This window comes from Symphodus melops (assembly GCF_947650265.1).
Source record: "Symphodus melops genome assembly, chromosome: 6".
NCBI classification, from domain to species: Eukaryota; Metazoa; Chordata; class Actinopteri; order Labriformes; family Labridae; genus Symphodus; species Symphodus melops.
The window spans coordinates 7,050,429-7,063,928 of NC_136696.1; the positions used below are offsets into that span (position 1 = coordinate 7,050,429).

General features: G+C 42.9%; 1 protein-coding gene across 1 annotated transcript in view; it reads right to left on the reverse strand.

Annotated features, from left to right (window-relative positions):
• Positions 1-2,414: 2,414 nt before the first annotated feature.
• Positions 2,415-13,500, reverse strand: part of kiaa1549la (KIAA1549-like a) — a 75,848-nt gene continuing 64,762 nt past the window's right edge. The window contains exons 20-23 of the mRNA XM_079346783.1: positions 4,860-5,005; positions 4,607-4,761; positions 4,423-4,491; positions 2,415-3,314 (exon numbers count right to left, since the gene is read on the reverse strand). Of these exons, the coding sequence (XP_079202909.1) occupies positions 4,462-4,491; positions 4,607-4,761; positions 4,860-5,005 (331 nt within the window). The 3' untranslated portion in view covers positions 2,415-3,314; positions 4,423-4,461. The remainder of the gene's footprint in view (positions 3,315-4,422; positions 4,492-4,606; positions 4,762-4,859; positions 5,006-13,500) is intronic.

The window sequence follows — 13,500 nt, forward strand, 5'->3', positions numbered from 1 at the left end:
GCCATGATGACACAGCATCATGACATGGCTCAAACGGCAGAATAAAAATTAACTGACAGTCTGTCCAGCTCAGAGTCCATCGTCAATAAAGGCATGTCGCCGCTACCCGTGTAAAGCACAAACATTGTACATAAACGTAAAGCATAGCATCAAATCTCCTTTGAATCACTGCTTTAAAACACAACCAACCCACCCCTCTATTAATATGGAGTACAATTAAATGAGCAACAATAGTGGATGTGTATTTTCTTCAACTGGGTTGATACACTCAATAAAAAATAAAAATGTGATGGTTTCCATAAGTCATGGATGATGATAAAACACTATACCCCCAAGTGCTCTAATAATGATCCAATACTTTCATGTAATATCTTCATTCTTTACCAAAAAAATCATTTTTTAAAAATGGAAAAAGTTCTGTTTAAACATCAGGAAAATATTTGTCTTGGTAACTCCCCACAAAAAAAGCTTATTAAATGTTTTTTGTTTTGTTGAGTGAGTTGGGGTTATACAAGGAAATGTTGGGGCACCCCATGCAGCTATAAGTAGCAGATAGTTTAGGTTTGACTGTTATGTGTGTGTTTCAAGCTTCTTGCAGTCCGTAGTGGGTGGACTGAAAAAGAATACTTTCTAAGTGTCTTGGAAGAAAGCGAGATAGGGGTTTACAGAACACTTGATACACCTTTATTTGTATCTTGTTAGGGACTATACTGTATATCTTTCTTCTTTTTTTTCTTCAGAATAAATAATCTGGTGCATAGCACAATTTTAAAAATACACATTTATCTAAGTAGACCACCTTCAATTAACTTCAATTCAATTATATGAATGTGGGATAATAATAAAAATTAATTGTTTCCATTAACCGACCAAGTTCTCATGAGAGAACTTTGACCAAACTCAAAAACAGTTTGGGAATATTTTTCCCATGTTTGCCAAAATATATTTGCCTAATATATTACTACAAACTGTATTTAATGATAATGGAATAATGTCAAAATATTCCTTTTATTAAACTTAATTTTGGTTGTGTTGGTTGATTCGCACATCTGCGTTGTGTTGTCATTGGTTGCTGGAGCCATTCCTTTTACTATAAAAGGTGATTAATAAACTCTGACTTTGTCATTTTAGGCTTAAAGGAAACTCATTCCTCATATAATCAAGATGTATAGAATATATATTTTTAGGTCTTGCTCTGCTCTGTGTGTCAAGGTATAAATACCTGTAAAAGTGCTTAGTTAATGTTAAACTATTAAACAACTGCTTAAACAACTCTGTTAGCATTTCTGTCTCTCTATATTGTCTTTTTTTTTTCTTGTTTGAGTGTGATTTTGGAATTATGGACAATTAGGACACAGATTATATTAAAATGTGTAAATCTTTCAGAAAGTCAATTAGGCTCAAAATAGTCCATCCATCATAAATGCAGTACAAATGACAATACATGAAGGCTTAATGATAATGTAAGGTGAAGTTCCCCACCCTCAGCTCTTGCATAATTCTCTTCATTAAATAATTTTCTATTTACAATTATACATTTAACTGTTACGTATTTGGCTCATTGAGTGTGGCAAGTTTCCTAGTTCACTATAACCCCATAGTCCAGCGGCTATGGCCAAATTATAATCCCCCGCTTTGCTGTACCCCCAATTTTGAAATACTGGCTTGATCATTTGCAACGTTTTAGACTTTTTCCATGAAATAGAAAATTTCTTTGTGGCTGAAATACTTTTGTTTCTGGCCATTTTGAAGTCTGCCACAGTTAACAGTGGGCTATTTAAGTACAACATGAACACAATCCCAAAATAAATGACACATTATATATAGCATTACTCAAATATAATGACAGGGCCAAGTGGAAGGGGCACAGGGGTGGAATTTGGATTATGCCCAAATAATAATTGGACTCTTTCAAGATCAAAGTAACCCAAAGTCAACTTTCCTTATACGGTAGAATACAGTAGACAACTTTCAAGTAAGAACTTTTTTTCTCTAAAAACACATATTTTCACAAATTTATAACAGACCTAAGCCAAACCAGAATTGAAAATCCGTTAAAATCGAAGGTGTATTTTAGTAATATTTTATCTTCTGTGTACAGTCATAGAGCCTTGCAGACCCAACTCTTTGTAAGACGGATTTCAATAAATACATTTGTTCCAGGTCTGCCAAATGGTTATCAGACAAAAACTTCATAATGAGATGATGAATAACACATACTTACTGTTGTTTTCATTTCTGAATCTGATGAAAAAAAATATTGAAGCAATTCTTTTAATAGTAACAGAAATGCTATCATAATCACACACATTAAGCTGCTTATTTTTGTCTTTTACGAAAAAATGTGTATATATATATATATATATATATATATATATATATATATATATAAACACAATTCTTTTTTTTGCCTCGAAGTTAGTGAGTGAAAGGTCAACACTCAGTATTTTTTAATACGAGAAACCATTTATAATGCACTAAATTAAAGGACAAAACCACACAAATATCTAAAAAAAACCAAAAATTGAATAGGCTGAATATTTTTTTTTCCTTTTTTGATTTTTTCTTAGTCAAGTTTAAAATACATAATAATTGGGTGTGGAAGGTATACATAGGAATTTGGATTAATCAAAAAGCACAGTTTTAAGTCATTCCAGCATTCCTGGCTTTATGGTGGACCTAAGGGGAAGTCCAGGATGGTCCAGTTTATTTCAGAGGAGTAGAAAACTGGCCATTGCTGGGGCACTGCTGTACTTACAACACAGCCCTGTGTGCCATTATGTGCTGTGCAGATGGCTGTTACTGTACAACAATTGCTGAGAACTGGTTGAAAGGCCCATCTTGCCCCTCTGCATGGTATACTATATTCCCCCTGTTCATCTACACTGCACACTGTTATTAATGAGGGAGGCACAACCCAGATTAATGCAGCTCCGCTGAGCCTTATTCAGATCAGCAGTGTTAGGATCGGCTGCCAACATTGAAACAGTGACAAGAGGACAGTAAGGGGCAATGAGGCCAAGCGCTCAAGGAGCAAAGCAAATACAGACATTGAAAGATTAATGGCTGAGCATTTGCACTGTTTTAGACAAGGTAAAGGGGGTTTTAGGGCAGAGGAGCTCTGGGGGATAATAATCTCTTTAAGATGTTACTGAAGTGGGCAGAGAGAGAAAAAGCAAAGGTGAGGGCAAAGGAAAGAAGAGGAGCTTGGGATAAAGCAAGCAAAAAATAGGAGAGGCCTGGCCAAAGTTAAAGTGGAGTAAGTTCCAGAGAGTTTTGGTGTGGAGAGGTCCTTCTCTCATCAAAAGAGACACCTAGAGAAAGACAAAGTGAGGACATATAACTGACATGTAAAGATATTGGAGGTGAAATAGAGATTTCAAAATAGAGGAAACTACAGTAGAAACTACAGTACTGTACAGTAACTACAGTATTTTGTGTGCTTACATTACTTCAGATATTTCTGAAACTTATCAAAGCCAGAGACATCAGTTGTTTTATAGTTATAATGGAATATGTCTTCAAAATACAAGATGCAGGATTTTCACACAAAAAAATCTAAATGAACACAGTATTGACTTAACCTATGTTATATATTTTTTGTTGTTGAGTACTTCCATTACCTCAAATATTTCTAATTGTTGTTATGACAGACACAACATGTTTATCGTTGCCATGGAAAAACCAGATGTGATGTTAAAGACCCCTGCATAACAAAAGTGGCTGCACTGTTGCTCTATGTGCTGCTGGAAAACAAAGTAACGTAAATTATACTTGGATACATCGTCAGTGAACATATGTTCTTCCTATGGTCTGTTTCCCTCTTCTGTCTTGACTCCGGTCAAGATTCTGGTAGTTCATTTTTAGGCGGGGTAGCAGAGAGAATCACTTCCATGATTCCCCCCCAGCCTCTATGTCATCTTTTATTGTTTTTATTGAGAGCCCCCAACATACTGTGTGATTGAGCAAACAATAAGTTCTTTTGCTGTGAAAACACCAGAGTTTACCTCAAAGACTACATAAGGATGAGAGAATTGCTACTGAAAGCTGCCTTACTGTTCCTGTATCTGCTGCTGTGTAAAAATCCGTAATATAAAATATACTTGGATCTCTTAGCTCGTGGAAAACTTATTATTAATCCTAAATTCTGTTTCGCTTGTTCCTCTTGACTTCAGTCAACTTAAAGTTTTTTTTTCATCTGGGTTGTGGGGGGAGAAGCAAACAAGATTCGCTGCCAGCGTCAACATCATCTTTTGTAATTGCTTTTATTGAGAGCCCCCTGGAAGCTGAATTTATTTACTGTGCATTTAAATGTGCCCTGTTGAGTTTTACTTCTTCTGTTGTCCTAAGAATGAATATAATGTTCCAACATGCACAACCAAAAAATTAAAAGTAACACAGAATTTAGACTAAACCGCCTACCGAGATATTGGCTGTTTCCACTCAGTCAGGCAGACAGCTTCAACAGATGGTTTCAAGATGACGTGAGTTCTGAAGGGAGAGAAGAGGGACTGCCTCATAGTTTGAAAAAAAACAATGCTGTTATATAAAGTGTTTGCAGCCTGTCATGTTTTGGATTAAATTATACAGGAGCTGTGTGACTTACTGGTGTGTCGCTCCATTGTCGTGGCAGATCTTCCGGTTCAGGTGGGTAGGACATCCAGGATGGGCTACGGTACGAGGATGGTGGCGACATGACAAAGTAGTCCGAGTAACCCGACCGATTGGCTGATATAGCATAGACTGCTGTTATTGGGTTTCCTGTCAATGAGATTAGTGGACAGATATATTCAATACATAAATTAAATACATCATAAATGTTTTTGATTGCTTTTCAACTAATTACAATCTTGTCAGACCTGAGTAGTTGGTAATGGACTGGTCAACAGTGACAGCTGGGAATGGGGTCCTAGACAGTGGCAGAAATGGAGCAACATTGAGCTGCTGGGCCTGCAGGTCTGAGGCCTCAGACACTCGAGGTTTGAGACTGACATCAGGGGTGGAACTGGTGAGAAGAGATTAACATACAGTAAAGCCTATGTCCAGCATTACAATTCAGTATTTTCAGTGGTCAGGTCCTACGTGCACAAATACCCTTGGTGTCAGATGTTGTTGTGGTCAAAGCACTCAAAGTATAAAATATTTGAACTTTTGAAACACTGATGCACTTGTCAAAGTAACTCCTTCACTGAGCAATCAAAACGAAGAGGGGTGGAACTTTCCCTATCAACTTTGTCAACAACAATTGGTTCATCTCATAGACCAAGACTCATTTTGTAGGTTATAAGTTCCAGGTCTAGAGCTGCTTCTAAGGCTGGGACATAATTTTTTTTCTATGTTTTTTACCTTTTACAATTCAACAATTCATTTAGCAGACTCGTTTATCTAAAGGGACATACCTATCCTGCTGACAGCCTCACTTCCTTTCTGAGTGCATATCATGAAAGAGTCTAATCGTTAAAGACGTTGCATATTTATCGGTTGCTAAACTGTTAAAATACATTTTTGCTAATTGTTACATAAGTCTCTCCTGATTGAAATATGGTTGGAGACAGAAATAAAAAAGGCACAGGCCAATAAAGAGTCAGTGATAGCAGTATATTTTTACTTTGAAAAAGCCAATGCCACGAAATGGAAGGAAGGCATGTTAATAAAGGTGTCCAATATGCAAGTTGGAGGAAAAGATGTTCTTTTTGGGACTAAAATATAATTGCTGATTTGGTCAAAACTGTCAAATCAGTATGCACAGCACACCTCAGGGGAGAGAAATTATCGCTCACAATAGTTAAAATTCAAATTGGTAGGGGAGCATGGCACTGCTTTGTGTGAGAGATGTCCGAAAGAGGAATCAGTGGAGTGTCATGGTTTGGTTTTGTTCTGTATTTAATCTTGTTTTAGTTTTCATTATTTCCCTCGTGTTCTGTGTATGTATGATTCCTAGTGTGGTTTACTTTAGTCCTTAGTGTGTTTCCCTGTATCCTTGTGTTCTTCTATGTTGTCTGTAGGCTTGTTTTCCTGTTACTTGTGTTTTCAGGTTCTTAGTTTGGTGTTTAATGTTTCCTAGTCTTGTTTTAAGTGTTTCCTGTTTTATTTTGTAATATCTTGTTTTAGTTCATGTCTTTTCATTGTCAGGTTTTACTTTGTACATGTCCTCAGTGTTCTGGTCTTGTGTTCTTTGTTCCTTGTGTTTCCCGCCTTTGTGATTACCCTGATGTTCCTCACCTGTCTTGTTAGTCTCACCTGTGTCTGATTACCCCTTGTCTATTTAGTCTCTGTGTTTGCCTCAGTTTCTTGTCGGTTCATTTTCTTGTCTTATGTTGGTTGTCGTGGCCTGTGGTTCTTGTCCCTGCTCCCTGTGTTTTTTCCTCGTGGATTTTTGGATTTCTGTTATTCAAGTATGTCTTGGTTTTTGCGTTTTTGCCCTTTTTGTTAAAATAAATAATTTAAGTTTTTTCTGCAATTGGGTCCTCCCTCTCCTGTTTCCTACCCGGAATGTGACATGGAGCATGTCATTCTGAGGTAAAGTGAGGTATGAGGCAAACAAAAGAGAGGTGATGAGGAAGTCACACTGAACATGGCTGGGATAGCACAGGGAAAAACGTTTGCATGTACGTGTGCAAACTTGATACCACCACCAAAAAATGTGCTATCTCATTTACTAACAGCGTGCAGTGAGGATTGCATCTTTCATATGAGCAAAACAACTTGTATTGTCCAAATAGTACGTTTGCCTTAATGAATATGCAAAACGAGGCGTTTCTGCCTCAGCGTGCAAAATACTGGGAGGAGAAAATGCAAAGAAGTTAAGTTTGTACACGCAATGTGATTTACCAAGCCAGGTAAAAATTGTGGTGATTGTGACGGTATCTGAATTTAAAACCTTTGAAAGGAACGTGCTAATCCAAGAGCCCAGTGTTACGCACTGCAGGCTGCAGTTAGGAGGAGACATAGGCACAATAAAAGACATGTTAACATGTTTAAAAGACAGAAAAATAAATGGTATGCATTTATTTTTTTATCTTGCTTCAATAATAGTTTAAAAGAAACACCATGATTAAACTATAACTGAACATTCACAGCGTCTGCATTCTAAAGAATTTCAACATTGACACGTATGTCTTCCTATTTTCTTCTTCCCTCCAACATTACATTTTAAACAGGGCATTTCATTTTCTCGGGTTGCGTGTCTCTGGTGCGCTCCGGAGCGCGCTCATCTCTTCACTCTACAGCCCCCTCCCCTGCTGCTGTGTTGTGTTTTCTTACAAGCCACTTTTTCCTATTGTTATATTCATATTTATCTGCTATTACTTGGAAATCCTGGACGTTCATTTGCCTCTCGCTAATATCTATTTTGCGCTTGCAGTCGTCCAGCTTTCCGTCCAAACTCTCTGTGACGTAAACCAGTAGAACACGTAAAAGCCTGTCTGAAATACTACCACCTCCACAAGGTTTGCACCTGACATCATTCACGCAAATGTTCTTAGTAAATCACACAGAGCCATAAGTGGCAATAATGCACCAACTTGATGGATGCAAAACGCCATGATCCTTAGGCGGTAGAATCAGAACAAGACTTGGAGGATGAAATAGTAAATCTGGACACAAGGAGGTAAACTAGCCCGGGGGCAGCAGATGGAAATTAGCAAACTGCTATAATTGGTACAAAGCATCTTTCCTCTATGACATTAATGTTATTTTTGTACATGGACCCTGACAAGTAAACTAAACTAAACTAACAATAACAAATGGGAAAAAACAATGCTTTTTGCAATTCAGTAGTTGGAAGTAACACAACTTTTAGGATTTCAACTGCCACAAAAACGAGAAGAAAAAAAACCAAAACTGAAATAACCCTTTTTCTTCGAAAGAAAACATTTACAGAACAGTTCAGCCAAAAAAAGATGCACTTTTCACCAATGAAAGGATCTACTCAGAATAATATACCAAATGAAAAGTATGTAATCTCTATAGTGTTTTGGCTTACTTAGTGATTTTGTTGAAGCTGTGTTTGCCAAAAAACCACATGGCAGCTGTACAGTATGGGCCAGATTTACTAAGATCTCAATTAAAGAGTACTAAATTGCGTGTTCACCGCAAAAGTTTGCACGTTTGGCTTGTGGGAGAGTTTGGACGTAAAGCTGGACGACTGCAAGCGCAAAATAGATATTAGTTAGAGGCAAATGAACGTCCAGTATTTTCAAGTAATAGCAGATCTTGAAATAGCAGCAAATCTGAATATAACAAAAGGAAAAAGGGCTTATAAGAAAACCTCTGTATTAAACACGGTCCTCTCTGGCACTGGTGCGCAGTGTGTGTGTGCCATCGTTGCGCACCAGAAGCTGGTCAGCGCTGTGTCTGATCGGACATAAATCTCATGGCAACAGGTACTGTGCGTGTACAAGCATGGTGAGCCCCCCGTTCAAGCGTCCCACAGCGCAGCAGCAGGGGAGGGGGCTGTAGAGTGAAGAGACGAGCGCGCTCTGGAGAAGCTCTCCGGGGCAGCAGTCTAAGCAGAGACACCCAGACTTCCCTCACCCCAGACACCTCCTCCAGCTCTTCCGGTGGGACCCCGAGGCGTTCCCAAGCCAGCCGAGAGACATAGTCTCTCCAGCGTGTCCCTACCCCGAGGCCTCCTCCCGGAGGGACATGCCCGGAACACCTCCCTAGGGAGGCGTCCAGGGGGCATCCAGACCAGATGCCCGAACCACCTCAACTGACTCCTCTCGATGTGAAGGAGTAACGGCTCTACTCCAAGCTCCTCCCTGGTGACCAAGCTTTTCACCCTATCTCTAAGGGTGCGCCCAGCCACCCTATGGAGGAAGCCCATTTCGGCCGCTTGTATCCGAGATCTCATTCTTTCGGTCATGACACAGAGCTCATGACCATAGGTGAGGGTAGGAACGAAGATCGACCGGTAAATCGAGAGCTTCGCCTTTCGGCTTAGCTCCTTCTTCACCACGACGGACCGATACAGCGACCGCATGACTGCAGACACCGCATCGATCCGTCTGTCAATCTCACGCTCCATCTCCCCCCCACTCGTGAACAAGACCCCGAGATACTTAAACTCCTCCACCTGGGGCAAGAACTCCCCACCGACCCGAAGAGGGCAAACCACCTTTTTCCGGTCGAGAACCATGGCCTCAGATTTAGAGGTGCTGATCCTCATCCCAGCCGCCTCACACTCGGTAGCGAACCGCCCCAGTGCGTGCTGGAGGTCCGGGTTCGATGGAGCCAACAAGACCACATCATCTGCAAAAAGCAGAGACGAGATCCTGTGGTCCCCGAACCGGACCCCCTCCGGCCCCTGGCTGCGCCTAGAAATTCTGTCCATAAAAGTAATGAACAGAATCGGTGACAAAGGGCAGCCCTGCCGGAGGCCAACGCGGACCGGGAACAGGTCCGACTTACTGCCGGCAATGCGAACCATGCTCCTGCTTCGGTCGTACAAGGACCAGACCGCCCTTAGCAAAGGGCCCCGAACCCCATACTCCCGGAGCACCCCCCACAGGGCGCCGCGAGGGACACGGTCGAATGCCTTCTCCAGATCCACAAAGCACATGTGGACTGGTTGGGCAAACTCCCATGAACCCTCAAGCACCCGCTGGAGAGTGTAGAGCTGGTCCAGTGTTCCACGGCCAGGACGAAAACCGCATTGTTCCTCTTGAATCCGAGGTTCGACAAACAGCCGGATCCTCCTCTCCAGTACCCTGGAAGAGACTTTCCCAGGGAGGCTGAGGAGTGTGATTCCCCGGTAGTTGGAACACACCCTCCGGTCCCCCTTCTTGAAAAGAGCGACCACCACCCCGGTCTGCCAGTCCAGAGGCACTGTCCCCGACCTCCATGCGATGTTACAGACACGTGTCAACCATGACAGCCCCTGCACATCCAGAGACTTAAGATACTCAGGGCGAATCTCATCCACCCCCAGAGCCTTGCCACCAAGGAGCTTGCCAACTACTTTGGTGACTTCGGCTTGGGTGATGGACGAGTCTACCTCTGAGAACTCAGCCTCTGCTTCCTCAGTGGAAGATGTGACGGTGGGATTGAGGAGATCCTCGAAGAATTCCTTCCACCGTCCGACTACACCCCCAGTCGAGGTCAGCAGCTCCCCACCCCCACTGTAAACAGTGTTGGTGAAGCACTGCTTCCCCCTCCTGAGGCGACGGACGGTTTGCCAGAATTTCCTCGAGGCCGACCGAAAGTCCTCCTCCATGGCCTCCCCGAACTCCTCCCAGGCCCGAGTTTTTGCCTCCACGACCGCCCGGGCTGCGGAACGCCTGGCCTGCCGGTACCCGTCAGCTGCCTCAGGAGTCCTATGCACTAGCAACGCCCGATAGGACTCCTTCAGCTTGACGGCCTCCCTTACTTCCGGTGTCCACCACCGGGTTCGGGGATTGCCGCCACGACAGGCACCAGAGACCCTGCGACCACAGCTCAGAGCAGCTGCTTTGACAATGGAGGTGGAGAACATGGTCCACTCTGACTCAATGTCCCCAGCCTCCCCCGGGATCTGTGAAAAGCTTGTCCGGAGGTGGGAGTTGAAGACCTCGCTAACAGAGGGTTCAGCCAGACGTTCCCAGCAGACCCTCACTACACGTATGGGCCTACCGAGTCTGACCGGCTTCCTCCCCTTCCAGCGCATCCAACTCACCACCAGGTGGTGATCAGTTGACAGCTCAGCCCCTCTCTTCACCCGAGTGTCCGAGACACACGGCCGAAGGTCAGATGACACGACCACAAAGTCTATCATCGACCTCCGGCCTAGGGAGTCCTGGTGCCACGTGCACTTATGGACATCCCTGTGCTCGAACATGGTGTTTGTTATGGACAAACTGTGACTAGCACAGAAGTCCAATAACAGAACACCACTCTGGTTCAGATCAGGGAGGCCGTTCATCCCACTCACCCAACTCCAGATCTCACTGTCGTTGCCCACGTGAGCATTGAAGTCCCCCAGTAGAACAATGGAGTCCCCAGTCGGAGCACTGTTCAGCACCCCTCCCAGGGACTCCAAGAAGGCCGGGTACTCCACACTGCCGTTCGGGCCGTAGGCCGAGACGACAGTGAGAGACCTGTCCCCTACCCGAAGGCGTAGGAACACGACCCTCTCATTCACCGGAGTGAACTCCAACACCTGGCGGCTGAGCTGTGGGGCTATGAGCAAGCCCACACCAGCCCGCTGCCTCTCACCGCGGGCAACTCCAGAGAAGTAGAGAGTCCAGCCCCTCTCGAGGAGCTGGGTTCCAGAGCCCAAGCAGTGCGTGGAGGTGAGCCCGACTATATCTAGCCGGTACCTCTCAACCTCCTGCACAAGCTCAGGCTCCTTCCCCCCCAGTGAGGTGACGTTCCACGTCCCAAACGCCAGAAGCTGCGTCTGGGGATCGGGTCGCCAAGGCCCCCGCCATCGACTGCCGCCCGATCCACATTGCATCCGACCCCTACGGCTTCCTCTGCGGGTGGTGAGTCCACAGGAGGACGGGCCCGCGTCATCCTTTCAGGCTGAGCTCGGCCGGGCCCCACTGGCAAAAGCCCGGCCACCAGGTGCTCTCCTGCGGGCCCCAACCCCAGGCCTGGCTCCAGGATGGGGCCCCGGCACCGCCATGGTCCTTGATCTTATTTCCATCATAGGGGTTTTGTGAACTGCTTTTGGTCTGACCCGTCACCTAGGACCTGTTTACCTTGGGTGACCCTGCTGGGGGCTCAAAGCCCCCGACAACATAGCTCCTAGGGTCATTCGGGTGCTCAAACTCCCCCACCACGATAAGGTAGCAGTTCAGGGGGGAGCCACATAATGTCAATGTTGAATTTCTTTAGAATGCAGACGCTGTGAATGTTCAGTTAGTTTAATCATGGCGTTTCTTTTAAACTATTATTGAAGCAAGATACAAAATAAATGCATACCATTTATTTTTCTGTCATTTAAACATGTTAACACATCTTTTATCATGCCTATGTCTCCTCCTAACTGCAGCCTGCAGTACATAACACTGGGGCTCTTGGATTAGCACGTTCTTTTCAAAGGTGTTAAATTCATACACCGTCACAACCACTGCAATTTTTGCCTGGCTTGGTAAATCACATTGCGTGTACTAAATTAACTTCTTTGCATGTTCTCCTCCCAGTATTTTGCGCACTTGGGCAGAAACGCCTCGTTTTGCATAAGGCAAACGTACTAAAAGTACAGTACGTGTTGTTTTGCTCATATGAAAGACGCAATCCTCACTGCACGCTGTTAGTAGATCAGATAGCACATTTTTTGCTGGTGGTATCAAGTTTGCACACGTTTTAATACACGCAAACCGTTAGTAAATCTGGCCCTATGTGTATTCTGCTGCGGTTCACGTCCTTGCCACTTTATATGGTGATTTTTAACCAGCCATTAGTTCAATGAACGTTACTGTTTTTTGTATAACTGTAAACAGAATACATGAATGCTCTGACATTATCATACTTCAGTTTTTAATCTTGTTGTGTTAAACTTTTTGTGCCTTTATTAGAGAGATAGGACAGTAAATAGAGTTAGAGTGGAGAATTAACTTCAGGTCAGATTTGAACTTGGGCCGTCTGCTTAGAGGCCTCCGTACATGGGACTCGCGCTAACCTCGCACTAACCGCTGATTCTCCAACGCCCCCATTTCAGTCTGCACTTCAGTCCCCACTTCAGTCTTTTTATTTTTACACATTGAGAGTCAAGCCCACACACTGATTTCAGTCTAATGAAATTTGAACATAAATTTTTAAGAATGAAACTTGTTAAAAATGAATCGTGTAACCCCTTGAGCAATTAAAAATGTAAAAAGCATTGTTTTTGGTAATATACAGGAATAAAAATATTGATACTTGGCAGCAATGGGATAATATAATACTGCTAAAATATCACAATACTATGCTTATTTGTGCATTGCCTGTCAGCACCTGAGTCCATTCAGACTTTAAGCTGTTCTGCTCTTACCGACGCTGTCTCCTTCTTTCTAGATCCTTGCTTGTGCTACCTGATGTATGTTCCCTTGGATAAAAGAGTCTGCAAATGACTTGTAGAATGTTCCACCTTTATTTTTTCTGAACCGGAAACAACTTTGCTTATTCGTACACCTTTAATGAACTCTTTAAAGAGAAATCTTTAAGTTTATTCATATAGACCTTCTTTTTGCAGATGTATACCCCTTTAATTGGCATGTAGTTTTCGAGCAGAGACCCAAAACAGCAGCTAGTGCTGAAAGGATTAGGGACTACTATGAGTAAAGAATGATACTGGATAGGGCTGTCTTTAACTAGTAAATCACTCTTATTTTTAAATCGAAAGCTATTTTGTCCTTTTGGTGGATAAGCCTTTTGAATAAAGTAACAGTTATTTAAAAGTTAAGTTAATGTCCAGTCAACACCCAGTTCATTTAAACTAGGTGAAGAGAGTTCATTGGTTTTATAATTTCAATTCATTTTGTAATCTTTAACACATTTTCAAATCTAAGTGATTTATATACTTGCGTGTGAGTATGG